This window comes from Rattus norvegicus, chromosome X (assembly GCF_036323735.1).
Source record: "Rattus norvegicus strain BN/NHsdMcwi chromosome X, GRCr8, whole genome shotgun sequence".
Classification (NCBI taxonomy): domain Eukaryota; kingdom Metazoa; phylum Chordata; class Mammalia; order Rodentia; family Muridae; genus Rattus; species Rattus norvegicus.
The window spans coordinates 97290879-97305573 of record NC_086039.1 but is presented as its reverse complement, the minus strand read 5'-3'; the positions used below and the strand labels follow the sequence as shown (position 1 = coordinate 97305573).

Below are 14695 nucleotides of genomic sequence, written 5' to 3'. Positions count from 1 at the left end.
GACTCCTAAGAAAGGTCAACTTATATTTTGTATTACATAACTTATACGTCTCTTACTTCTTGAACATAACTCAAAAATAACTTATTTATACTGAAACACTTCTATGAAAAATTATACATGACATGTTGTTAAACTAAAAATACTGCATTTTGTATAGGGCTTCTAATTCTTATTAGACTCTAATAGGAAAAGAGAACATTAAATTGATTTTGCTAATATTTTTACATTTAATGAAAATATGGTCTTTGGTGTTTAAAGGGCAATATTTAGATTGTCAAATATAATTTTGACAGCTTTTAGAAACATTTATGAAACTTTTAAATATTTTTAATGAAAAGTGTATACATATATTTAGAAACCATTCTAACATGCCGAATGGCTGAGAAACACCTAAAGAAATGTTCAACATCTTTAGTCATAAGGGAAATGCAAATCAAAACAACCCTGAGATTTCACCTCACACCAGTGAGAATGACCAAGGTCAAAAACTCAGGTGACAACAAATGCTGGTGAGGATGTGGAGAAAGAGGAACACTCATCCATTGTTGGTGGGATTGCAGACTGGTACAACCATTCTGGAAATCAGTCTGGAGGTTCCTCATAAAATTGGACATTGAACTGCCTGAGGATCCAGCTATACCTCTCTTGGGCATATACCCAAAAGACGCCCCAACATATAAAAAAGACACGTGCTCCACTATGTTCATCGCAGCCTTATTTATAATAGCCAGAAAATGGAAAGAACCCAGATGCCCTTCAACAGAGGAATGGATACAGAAAATGTAGTACATCTATCTACACAATGGAATATTACTCAGCTATCAAAAACAATGACTTTATGAAATTTGTAGGCAAATGGTTGGAACTGGAAAATATCATCCTGAGTGAGGTAACCCAATCACAGAAAAACACACATGGTATGCACTCATTGATAAGTGGCTATTAGCCAAAATGCTTGAATTACCCTAGATGCCTAGAACACATGAAACTCAAGACGGATGATCAAAATGTGAATGCTTCACTCCTTCTTTAAAAGGGGAACAAGAATTCCCTTGGCAGGGAATAGAGAGGCAAAGATTAAAACAGAGACAGAAGGAACACCCATTCAGAGCCTGCCCCACATGTGGCCCATACATATACAGCCATCCAATTAGACAAGATGGATGAAGCAAAGAAGTGCAGGCCGACAGAAGCCGGATGTAGATCTCTCCCGAGAGACACAGCCAGAATACAGCAAACACAGAGGCGAATGCCAGCAGCAAACCACTGAATTGAGAATAGGACCCCCGTTGAAGGAATCAGAGAAAGAACTGGAAGAGCTTGAAGGGGCTCGAGACCCCATATGTACAACAATGCCAAGCAACCAGAGCTTCCAGGGTCTAAGCCCCTATCTAAAGACTATACATGGACTGACCCTGGACTCTGACCTCATAGGTAGCAATGAATATCCTAGTAAGAGCACCAGTGGAAGGGGAAGCCCTGGGTCCTGCTAAGACTGAACCCCCAGTGAACTAGTCTATGGGGGGAGGGCGGCAATGGGGGGAGGGTTTGGAGGGGAACACCCATAAGGAAGGTGAGGGGGGAGGGGGATGTTTGCCCGGAAACCGGGAAAGGGAATAACACTCGAAATGTATATAAGAAATACTCAAGTTAATAAAAAAAAAGGAGAGAAAATATGAATTAATAAGAACATCATCATGTAACTATTAACATAATTTCTCAAACATACATGATGTAAACTTTCTATTGACATCTTCAGTTGCTTTAGTTAGAAAATTAGTTAAGTGTAATTATGATTTTGTTATATTTAGTTCAGTCCTTAGAATCAAAGTAAAAATTTGGGAAATCATTATGTTGAGCTTAAAAAAAACTGAGTATGATTAAATATCCTCAATGTACTTTTTCTTAAAGAAAACTCTATGTACAAACTTGTATGGAGCACAGTACTATGGGAGGGTCCTACCTCCATCTCTCTTTCCCAACCATTGGCTGCTGGCATCTTTATTGATCAATCAAAAACCAACTGGGGACAAGGACCATTAGCATTTGGACATGCAGATTTCCAATTGAATCAAAGCATTATAACCAATCTCTGACAGATGGACCCCACCATACCTGGCCCACCACACAGAGCCAGATGAAGCAGAGAACAACGCAAGGGTGTGTGACAACAGGAGCTAAAAGATCAGAAAGCATAATGGAGACAATGGCCTGATGTAGGGCTGTACACAGCCTTTCCAGATCCCGAACCTCTCATCATTAGCACTAATGTACCTCTTAAGAAGCTCAGTTTTAACTGGTGCAACCTAGGTGAGTCTGTACAATTTCTAGGGAGAGCAAGTAGCATGAGCTTTCCTTTCTTCCCACAGGACATTCTATGTAGTTGAGTGATCGACTGTTTGGTCTGTCAGTCTTTTCTATGAGCTTACACAAAATTAAAGAAACAATGTTAGAGTGTAGATGTCCACAGGACATTCATATACTGTATCTCATAAATATTGATTACATGAGTCAGATCTCAAACCAGCTTGTATGATAACTTTATACCTCTATTGAGTATTTTAGCTGAATCCTAGGCTAAGGTAGGATTCATGTATAGTGCATGTATATCCTGGAGGTGGGCATTATAACTTTTACCCTATGTCTTGTACGTAAATCATCTGCTAGGTTATTTAAACTCTGTGACTCAATTTCCTTTGGTATATAATAAGCTAACAACTGGGTCTGACTTATTTTGTAAGGCTTCTATTAATAAAAATATGTAAACTTAAAAAAAGAAACCATTCTAACCAGTAGATAGTTTTATGATATTGGGGAATTTTTTTAACTATGTGTACTTTTATTATATATCCTTTAGTTCCTTATGACAAAATGCTTAGTTTTCTATACGAAGAACAATCATATGAGAAAAAAAATAGGACATCCATTTCTAACCCAACATAAACAGTCAAACAGAATACAACAGTTGATAGTTGACATCTTTCTGTAGGGGAGAAACCAGTGATAGCTGTATGTAAAACACTCTAGTCTTTCTCACACAGCTAGAAAATGAGGAATTCTGGTTAAATATTCACCTTCATAGAGTTACCATATATTTTACATGGATCTCTGATTTTCAAAGACTTGCATTAGATCAAAATAAACCCAAGGCTATGTGGCTAGGGTGGTCCCAGCTGAGCTCAAAGGTAATTATCTGGGTGTATGTGATTAACTAGAGGGAGTTGGTAGGCCCTTAGGGCTCTATTTGCATGATAGGATTTATGCTGGCATTTTATTTATTCCTGGCTCCTAGGGGGGAAAAAAAAGATAAAAGCTTAGCTGACTGAACAAAAGTGCTGAAGGAGGACAGTGGAAGGGTTTATGGTGTTAGATAGTCCTTCAGGTATATAGGATTTAAAACATTCTTTAGAGCCTCTAAGGAGAAGGGGATCAGGAGACAGGGGAAAGGAATTGTTTTTATGAAGTGTCCTATGGGTCACAACTATTTATACAGTCAAGAATTCATGGCAAAAACTGGACCAATAGAGACTTATGCTTGGACCTTTAGTCCACATGTATGCAGTTTCACAGTACACAGCTCCAAACTGCTTTATTAGGAAAAACAAAATAAAACACCACCACCACCACCACTACCACCACCACCACCACCACCACCACCAACAACAACAACAACTACAACAAATCAACCTTGTCAAGTTTGGAACTGGAACAATACAAGGCAAGCTGGGAGAAAGAGACTTCTGTTTGTTTTCAATGATGTATTCTCATCATTCTAGAATGTAACTCCTAGCTACCATATGAGCAAATATCAAAGGGTAACTAACCATAGATAACATGGTGTCAGCATAGATGCATTGCATGTGCTAACTCTAGAGGTCCCAGTAGGGATCCAGGCTGTGGGAGTGTGAGCTCAGCTTGAAGGTGGGGGAGAAGAAATTATTTGGAACGTTTGGATTATTGTTACTAAGGCAACCTGCCTCTGAATTCGTAACTGACAGGGCTTGGAAACCTATACTTCACAAAGAAAACTAAATTATCCAAGAGGCATATCAGGATTTTGCAGTTTCTCAAGGTCATTTTTACAATATCAATTAGCATTTTATTGGCAAAGCAAGCAAAGAGAAATAAACATATTAGGCATCCAGTAGAGACTTGGGGGTAATAAGGTTCTAGGCAATGGTTTTTATTACTTAAGAGTACTTGGTTAAACAAAGTACTTGGTTTCAATACAGCACTAATGATCCCTTTAAATGTCAAGAACTTGGGAGATCAAGGATTTAAAATGTGTCAAAACAACTTACACCTCTGAGATGAGGAATTACACACTCGATTTTTTATGTAAAACTTCACCCTTGCTTCTTCCAATTCCCTTTAATGAAAACTGAATATTTTTGTATATTATCAATTTATTTACTCTTTTGAGTATTACTAAATGAAGATGCTCATTTTGAATTTGCAGTTACAGTTTGGACTCAGAGAAGATGAAGGCCTTGTCAGAGGGATGATGGCATGGAACAAGTGGCGATTTATTAAAATTAAGTGTTTCTATGGCTGGAGAAATGCTTTGGCGCATATGTCAAGCAGCTCATAAACCTCTGTGACTTCAGTCCTCAGCTTCTGAGGGCACCAGATATACAAGCCATGTAGCCAAGCAATTATGCACATAAAATATAAAATTGTTAAATTGCAAAAGGTAAGAGCACTGCATTAAAAAAAATTGTATCTCCATAAGAGAACATAGTTACTCAGAGATCTGTAACAGAAAAATTTAGACTTTTTCATGTTGTTTTTTCTTCTAGAATTAATGCCATTTCCTATAATATTTCATATTTTTAGGACAGCAGCTTTTCTAATTTTGCTATGTTTTGTAAATTTAAAGGGGAGCCTGGCATTGTGGTGTATGCATGTTACAGTACTAAGGAGGTAGAGGCAGGAGGATAAGAAATTCAAGGCCAGTCTGGACTATAAAATTAATTTAAGGCCAGCCAGAATACAAGAAAACATGTCTCAAAACAAGTTTGAAGTTTAAAAGAATCATTTTTAACACAGATGGAAGACTATATCTGAAAATGACATACAGTTGGTCCTGGCTGTAATAATTCCCTTTAGGACCAACTAAGGTATCTTAACAATTATACGTTAGCCTGTCAGGATTTCTCTACTATTGATCCTGGATTACCAAAGCTTCTCTTTGTTCTTCAAAACTCTGGCATCTCTTAGAAACCCACTGTTGTCTTTTTTTCTACTTTCCAGATGTGGTTTTTCCTAATGTAGAAAGAATAGAGTCATTATTATATTTCAACTGAAATGGTAGAGGCCCCAAACTAAAATTGACTGAGATAAAACCATTTCAGAAGTAGTATTATTGTGTAAGAACATATCCCATGATTACCTGAGGCCATTTAGCCTCTTAATACTTCACAATTTTAATGTTCATGTAAAATCTGCTCCAAGGTTTATTTATTAAATAAGCTGTTGCACATATTTGCTTTGTTGAGAGAAAAATCTGCTGGAATGATTAATAGTTATGAAAACATATTTTTAAGTTTTGCCAATGCATTTAACAACATTTCAATGCTTTATTTCTATATTTTTAGCATATGAGGTATAGAATGAGGATAAACAAAACAAATATTTATTGAGTGCCTGAGTAACATATTGTTTATTTAAAATTACACACACAGACTGAAGCAGCAGGAAAATGACAGATTTAAAAGAGAAAAGTATTTTCTATAATTCATTTGGAGCTATGAAAGTTATTGAAGTAAAATACTTGCCTCAAACACTTTTCCAACAGTTGAAATTAATTTTTATATTGTATGGCAGTGACACATATAAAGCTCACTGGTTTTGAATATTCTATTCAAAATATCTCAAAAGAAAGAACAAGTATTTATACAGTCAACTATTTGAACTAGTAGAGTGAAGCATAAAGGAGAATAAAGAAAAAAGATGTTTAGACAGTGCATAAATATGGAATTGAGATTCTTCCATAAAACATTCAATTTGAAGTTAGGGCTTGTTAATTAAACTTTCCGTTTTACATTTTAAAAATGGATGAAATCTCAGGGAAAAGAACTAAAAGGACAGTTTACATTATGATTTTGAAGATATATATATATATATATATATATATATATATACACACACACACATAATCTTGAATGCCTTTCATATACTCAGTAGCTGAGTGATAGACAATATAAATGATATTTATAATGAATAGAGCACCATCCCACAGATATTACTGAATTTCTTTTTCCATCATTTGAATGTGAAAATTTGAAAAGGACTTCATCTGTCATGGCATCTCCTTTCTTTACTTCTGTATTTTCTATCTTTCAGAAGACAGCTCTCTCTGAGGAAGATTTTTTTTTTTTTTGGTTTGTGTATTTTGTTTATGTTATACATTGCCAAATAGATCTCCCAAGATGAAACTCTGAGCTCATTTGGAAGTCATTTTTGGTAGCACATGAATCAGAACTCTTATTTTCTTCTCAGCACTACTGGTATTTTATTGCTTCCATCTATAGTCCAATATGCTTTTAGCGCTAAGAACCCTGAGGCCAAACACACAAAACACTAAGAAAATGGGAACTTGTAGCGATTCCAATTTTTGTCTTTCTTTCAGGGTTCTCCTCTCTCCTGAGGGAGTGAAATCACTTTAAACTCACCATGATAAAGGAACATGGTGAGCATCAGTGATTGACTGAAGCTAGTGGTGTTGATTTATGAGTCTTTGAATTATAGGTCAGGTATAAAACCTTTAAACATGTCAACCTCCTCATAAAGGCTTCTCTGGCCATTATAGGCAATATTAGGCATGTTCTAGTTTGTATTATAACTCTATCCTTACCTGTTACTATGACCGGAGAGGTAAATTCTAATGCTTATACCTGTCTGTATTCATGCAATAGAGAAAAATTAATTTCTTGCCTTTATTTCTGGCCCAGCACACCAAATCAAGATGATTATCAATAAATAACTGACAGAATGGTTAGACAGTGGATAACAGTACTATTCAACTACACATTATAGGTTACAGGCAATTAATGCTCAAAGAGGTTAGTTACATGAACAATCCAAGTTCAAGACTACCCGTATGTTGCACACTTGCTTGCATGTTAGCTGTTAGCCACAATAAAAGATTAAAAGTATCTAAATAAATTTAACCATGTCTTAAATAAAAGTTATTTAAAACTTTTAAGTTGTTTACCTTTGAAACTTTCCTCATTTAATTATTGAGATCTATAATTGCCCTGAACTGTGGAAAATGAATCCACAGATAAGAGTGTTGCTTGTGGGTTTATGTATCCATATTATGCTTTTAACTTTTAAATTATGAAAATGATTTGACTAATTTTTCTGAGCTCTTATTGTTAGCAGATCATACACTAATTATGAGTGACCTGAAAAATTAAATATATATCTTCATTAAGGGTCAAAGAGCCACCTCAGCATTTATTCTCAGCAAAGAAATGAAAGGAAAATATGGTATTTATTAAAGTTTGGTGTAGTTTGTACTATTTCTAGAGTTGCTGGATTAAAATGTAAGGATGTACTCTGATTTATGTCTCAGGAACTAGTAGGAAGTAGTTTCTACAAGACTTTTCTCACCTCACACATTGTCTAAGTCCTCAGATTGAAACTATTTTATGGGCAATTGCACTGATTAACAGTGTCCCATTCTGTCCCATAAGTTGGTGACAGAAACACCCCTCAAATGACAAAGAATGTTTCAACTGACCTTTTTGCTGTGACAAAAGTTCTATAATATGAAATCCGTAGATTTATTAGATACATAAAAATTTCAATACAAGTTAAAAAAGACAAAAAAAACAAACAAACAAAAAAAAAAACAGGACTCACCATGTTTTAAAATATATTACTCACCAAAAAAAGGGTTCTGAAGGTGTTGAGATCACCAAAAAATTCTTCTATGGTTACTATGTTCGGATCAAAAATGAAGTATTCTCCCAGACTCTCATACAGTTTCAACATATTGCTGTGCATGGTGGACAGTTTGTCATACTGCTCTCTTGCATTCTGCGTAAAGCTGTAACTTTGCGTTAAGGAATGTGATCTAATAATAATTTAGAAGCAACCACTAGATGTCAATACTTATTAAAACCACTATATATGTAAATATATTTGTTTGTTAGAACTGCCGTTATAGTATCACACATTGGGTGCTTTCACCAACACAAACTTCTTTTCTTCATACATTCAGAGGCTCGAACTCTGATTGAAAGCATTGGAATATTTAGTTTCTTCTGTAGCCTCTCTTTCCTTGGCTTGCTGATTGGGTTGCTACCTTCTTGTCGTGTCCTCATATAATTGTTCAGCAGTTTTGTCATGTTCAAATAGCCCTTTCTTAGAAGGCCAACTATCACATACTATTAATATATACCTTAATAATGTTTAATATTAATTGTCTCCTTTAAGAACCTTTCTTGGAATATAGCCATTTTGAAGGTCTTCTAATTCTGATAAAATTGGCTGTCTAGCTGTCAATATGTGAAGTATGAAGTATGTAAGGCATTTCACACAATTCATTGTAAAACTTTCTACTGTCATATTGTTTCCCAAGTTTGAAAATCTTTCAATTAGACAGAAATATTTAATGTCCAACCATGTAGAATGTTTGGTAGAATATGTTTTCTAAATTAAACCACAGAGGCACACATATATCAGAAAACCACAATTACAATAGCATGAATTTTTATATGTGTGTATATATACATGTATACACACAGAGAAGTACTTACAAAACATATACAGCCAATATTAAGAGAGAAGGAATAGGAGAAAGAAATATTTCTCTGACCGTTCCTTTAACTTTTTCCTCTATAACAGCCAGAGACAGAATTCCTTGACTTACCTCTTGAACAGGCCCTAAGACCTCCAATCCAGAGATACTCACTCTATGTGTAGGAAAAAAGAGGCCATTACCTCTGAAGAACATTATAATAAAGTATCTAAATGTGTCTTATTAAATACCTCCCATTTCATATTTTTTCTCACTCATGATTCTTCATGACTGTGCATTCTTCATCAAACGTAAGCTTAAATATATAGTGATCCACCCTTGGCATTTTCATTTGTCATATGTCGTGTCACATGAAATGTAAATATCCAGTTGTAATGGCTCATGAAAGTCCAGCCAGTAACCACTGGTCTAAAATTAAAGCTGATCTATCTATCTATCTATCTATCTATCTATCTATCTATCTATCTATCTTATTTATCTAATATCCGTCTTCTATTTACCTATCTACCTATATACTCTATCAAATTCTGTTTTAGAAGTATTAAAGATAAATTGAAAAATAAACCTTTTATGACTAATAAATATAAAACCATAAATATGCTCATTAAATTTCAAAGTATTGTGTAAGTATGAGGAATATTTTAGGGTAGTTGCTTCTGCTCTTTTCTCTTTGGCTAGATAATTGGTATATGCCAATTCATAAGAATGATTTAGAGAAAATCATGGGAAAAATTATGAAGAAATTAGAAAGACAAATCAACATTGAAAAATTAGAATTAAGTTCATTATAAAGGACTAGTGACCACAAAAGTAAAGCTGTAACATGGGTCTAAGGATATTTTCAATAGGAGGAAAACAACTTTTGTTTTTCTAATGGAAACAATGCAGAAATCAGACCATTTCTGGAAAATTACTCTGTAGCTGACATAGTACATACCATGATTTTGAAATGAGCTGTCATTTATCTCTGTTCTTTTTAATGCTACTTAACTCTGTTAACAAGTGTCATTAAATCATTCAACCTTCAAATCTATTTTGACATTAACAGACCTGAAAGAATGAATACTTTTCTGTTTTTTTCCATAAAATGTACATGCTTCATATACATTTTGATTTTTATCATCATATAATTTTTCCTTTTAAGACTATGTTCAGATATTAAACATCCCATTTCAGTGGAGCAGAAATAAAACACTAGTCTTTATTTCTCTGCACAGAATTAAAATGATTGTTTTGTTTCCTTATCTCCCGACAAAGAAAAAATATACAGATTCGTTCCAGAAACTTACTATTTAGAAGCACTTTGCAAAGGTCACTCTTATGTGCAATCTCTTTACAATGCAAATTAATAAAACCTATATTTCAGGATGTTCAAAATCTCTAAAACAGTGAAAGAGTCAAAGCTAACAAGAAAGGCAAAGTTCTTATATGCCTCATTCATCCTGACATACTTTTTGGAGGCTAAAACATGTTTGTGTAGTAATACACATTTTTTTTATAGGCCCAAACTGATTTCCAGAATTCTGGGTTCCAAAGTGATGAGGACACATAAGTCAAGGTATAGTTTATCTTTGTAACAACAAACAGGAAACAGCCCAGTCTGAGTCTTTTATTTACCTCTAGAGTTATTATTCTCTCACAGTTGTTATTCCCTAACAGAGAGATTTCAGCCCTGAAAGAGTTCGCATGAAGCAAAGAAGTGCAGACCTACAGGAGCCGGATGTAGATCGCTCCTGAGAAACACAGCCAGAATACAGCAAATACAGAGGCGAATGCCAGCAGCAAACCACTGAACTGAGAATAGGACCCCCGTTGAAGGAATCAGAGAAAGGAATGGAAGAGCTTGAAGGGGCTCGAGACCCCATATGTACAACAATGTCAAGCAACCAGAGCTTCCAGGGACTAAGCCACTACCTAAAGACTATACATGGACTGACCCTGGACTCTGACCCCATAGGTAGCAATGAATATCCTAGTAAGAGCACCAGTGGAAGGGGAAGCCCTGGGTCCTGCTAAGACTGAACCCCCAGTGAACTAGACTGTTGGGGGGAGGGCGGCAATGGGGGGAGGATGGGGAGGGGAACACCAATAAGAAAGGGGAGGGGGAGGGATTAGGGGGATGTTTGCCCGGAAACCGGGAAAGGGAATAACATGGGAATAACATTTGTAATGTAAATAAAAAATACTTAAGTTAATAAAAAAAAAGTAACAAAAAAATCTGTAAGGAAAATACTGGCCATTTGGAAACAATGATAACATAGGAAATTGAACTATTTGTAACAGGACTGTACCTGGAAATAAAATTATTATCCCCCCCCCCAAAAAAAAAGAGTTCACAATTGCAATCATACCATCGCATTACATGGGATTCCATATTAAAAGCAAAAGCAAAAACAAAAACAACAACAAAAACCAAAACCAAAAAAATAAGACAAACCTGAATATATTAGGCATGGTGGCACATGCTTTGATAAAGAATGTAGTGGATCTCTTGAAGGCCAGCCTGGTCTGCAAAGGTAACTCCAAGCTAGTCATGGCTACACAGTGAATCCTTGTCTCAAGAAAAAAGAAACAATAAAAACAGAGAAAGAAAACCAAAGCTAAACCCAAAAGTGACAAAGAGAAAGAATGAAATTATATAGTTCTTTCTGTACAATCATGATTTTATTTTACTTATGAAATGTGTTGATTTCCCAGTAATGTAAGGTATCGTTTGGTACGTATTAATGACACAATAATGACTAAATCCTTAATTTCTACCCTAAAGAAGGTACAAACCTAATATTGCAATAATTATGCTATCCTCAATTGACAGTTTTATATCACTGAATACCTACAATGTACTTTCATTCCTATTATATTCCATATTTTTTTTCAAAACCACTTTTTTCTCAAAGGCAATGAAATTCCACTATGATAGTTTTAAATTTGTGGCCATTAAAGAGAAGTTACTCATCATTCCAAGCTTAGAAAATAGCAATAGCTTCTGACATGAGGGCTAACTCTTTCTGTATGTTAGAATTAAAAGTTAAATTTGATTGTTGGTACTTGATTAAGGTTACATATCTGAATGTTGATGTTGCCCCTGTAGACACTTGGGAGGAGAGAACAAACTCTTCCAAATTGTTCTCACATATCTTCCACACACATTATGTTTATGCACTCTGTACTAATGAATTAAATATAATAAAAAGTACATTTTTTATGTGTGATGGGTGACTCACACAATCCTAGCTACTAGGGAGGCTGAGGCAGGGGGATCAGAGACAGGTACAAGGCTAACTGGGGCATTTTCTCCAGTTTCTATTTATTTGTAATACAAAATATCTCCTCAACAGATATGTCTATAGATAAGGTCAGGAATGTATTTCATTAGAAGAGATTTAAACTGTTTCTCTTAAATATGATTATTTAAGATTAAGGATAACAGGTTGTAGAAAATATGCTGTAGAATCCTGTGAATAATTTGACTAGGCCAGAAAATCTGTTCTAAGCTGAGTTTTGAGAACACCCAAAGAGGAGCAGATGGCCCTGTTCAGAGCACGGAGGTAAGGCTGGTGATGGGCACACTGTGTAGCTAAACTACAAATTCTACCATAGCTTTCATGGGTACCAATGAAGAGTGACAGCACAAGTGGCACCTGGTTCTGAATGTCTAGATGCATTGGCTTGAATGCCACTGAAGAGTGACCAGAGCTCTAACAACATTAAAGGGTAGGGTTCTGTAAGGATTCAATTATTTTGGGCTCAAAAGTTAGAATGTTCCTTTTCATCTATTAAAAAATTCTAGACAATTAAGAGACAACCCTGAAAGGAATGAACTTTTCTATGATGGAGTGGCTATTTAAATGCCACATTAAATATACTCATAAGGTAGCGAGGTAGGGCAGATACAAAACATAAAATAATCAAGTATGAGAGGCTGAGAAAGTGATTCTGAAAGCCTTTCTTTTCAGCAGTCCCCTTTCCAAGTCCTTGTACAAAGAGAACAAACAAACAACAAAAACAAACAAACAAAAACCCCAAAACCCTTCTGAATTTTTAATCTTGGCATTTAAGAAGGTGAGCACTAAAATCGTACAAACTCTTCCGCACAGAAGTGTTCTTTGAAGGATTTAAATGTGTGTAGCATGTTAAGACATCAGCAGTTGAGATGCTAACCATTCTATGTGTATTGATCTAAAAATTAAATGGGTCTAAATCATGAATATCAAAGTTAATTTATAAAATCTGCGTCATAAATCCAAAAAGCATTTTCATATTAACTTGTTGAAACAGTGAACATATATATATATATATATATATATATATATATATATATATATATATATATGTCACATACCTGTGTAGTATAATAAACACTATGGGGTTAAAATGCAACCTGAGAAACCCATGTTTCCTCCATAGTGCCTATACAGAAAGAAAATTATTTTCTTTATACTTCTATGTACATTTTATGTTTAAAAGTACTTATACCTACCTGCCAATTCCTCGATGCTCTCCAACCAGAAATATAGACCTACTTCATCAGATGAAGTAAAAAAAACCTGTTTCTCATTTTACTAAACTTTGATTGACAGAGTAGTTATTACTAGAGAAAAATTGTTTTATTGTAAATGGAATGAACATTACCAGAGCACCGGGGGTGACAGAGTTTATATATCATGTGGCTAATTGAGTCAAATCAGTTCTTAAAATTTTCATCTTTGTAGGCAGTACATTAGTTACTTATAATTTTAATAAAAGCTTGAAAAATTAAATACCATTACTGGCAATTGTTGGAGAACATGGAAAAATCAACTTGAGATCCACTTAACCTTCACACAATCTTTAGTTAGCAACATGGTATAATTGCCCATTTAAATAAAAAGATATCATAAATGTAGACTCTGTTGAAAAATAGACAGTGTTTCTAATTTTACTAATATCAAAAGTCCTCTAAATGCTAAAAATATGAATTTTCCATGTAACTTGAATAATAACTAGTCAGAAATTTATATTTCAAAGAATCAACATTAAAATCAATATATTGGCAGATGGATATATCTTGAAAAATATGAAACACTAATAAGAATAATCTGGACAGCATTAAAGTTTACGGTAATACTCCATGATAGTTTAGATATAGGATAATTTTTCTTTAAAGCTCTTATTGCAAAATTGAGGCAGAGGGCATTTGAATAACAGAAGATTTCCTATTAATGATATTGAGCTCAAGTTCCAAGATTTAAAAATGTAGAAAGCATTTATAGAACTAGATTGATATAAATATTTTGTAATTAATGAGACTTCCATATACTGACTGAACTATCTAGTACTTAAGAAATGTTATAGAATCAGCTTCTATACAAAGGGAAGCCCACTATGTACTTTCTTTTCTCTATTCTTTATTCACTCCATTTGTTTTTATGTTTCTTTTGTCCTTTTTTTGAAGACACTCTGTGTTTGTAGGTGTGTTTTGCTTTGCTTTTTTTTGTTTGTTTGTTTTTTGTTTTTAAGACAGGGTCTCACTGTGTGGCTCTGGCTGGTCTAGAACTCACAGCCACAGAGATATGCCAACAATGTGCTGGGATTAAAGCTGTATGTCACTATGCCTGGTGACATCTATTTCTGTTCACTTAAATACTTTACAGTTATTTCTTCACATCCTTACTGAAACACATTGATTAAATGCCTAGTATGCAACAAGTATCTTTTAGAGGATGAAAAAAAAGTTATCAATTTTAAAAGGTATTTCTTTTCTGTAGGTAACAATTTACTTTGTTTCACAATTATAAATTATGCTGAAAGTTGCAAATGAAAGAACCTGATTAAAAGTCTTAAGGTATCAAATAAACACACATTTGTTTAGAATAAAACTAAACCTTAAAAGAGACAGGCATGGGGCTCCCAACATCTGTAAGAATGGAATGCATCTTTAAGAAA

The 14695-nt window shown here is 34.5% G+C and overlaps 1 protein-coding gene across 5 annotated transcripts in view; it reads right to left on the bottom strand.

The window, feature by feature from the left end:
* The window catches only part of Diaph2 (diaphanous-related formin 2), an 827546-nt gene that overhangs the window by 222507 nt on the left and 590344 nt on the right, over nucleotides 1-14695 (bottom strand). For all 5 annotated transcript variants that reach the window (XM_039100253.2, XM_063280011.1, XM_039100252.2 and 2 more), the window contains one exon: nucleotides 7894-8058. In XM_039100253.2, coding sequence (XP_038956181.1) covers nucleotides 7894-8058 — 165 coding nt within the window. The remainder of the gene's footprint in view (nucleotides 1-7893; nucleotides 8059-14695) is intronic.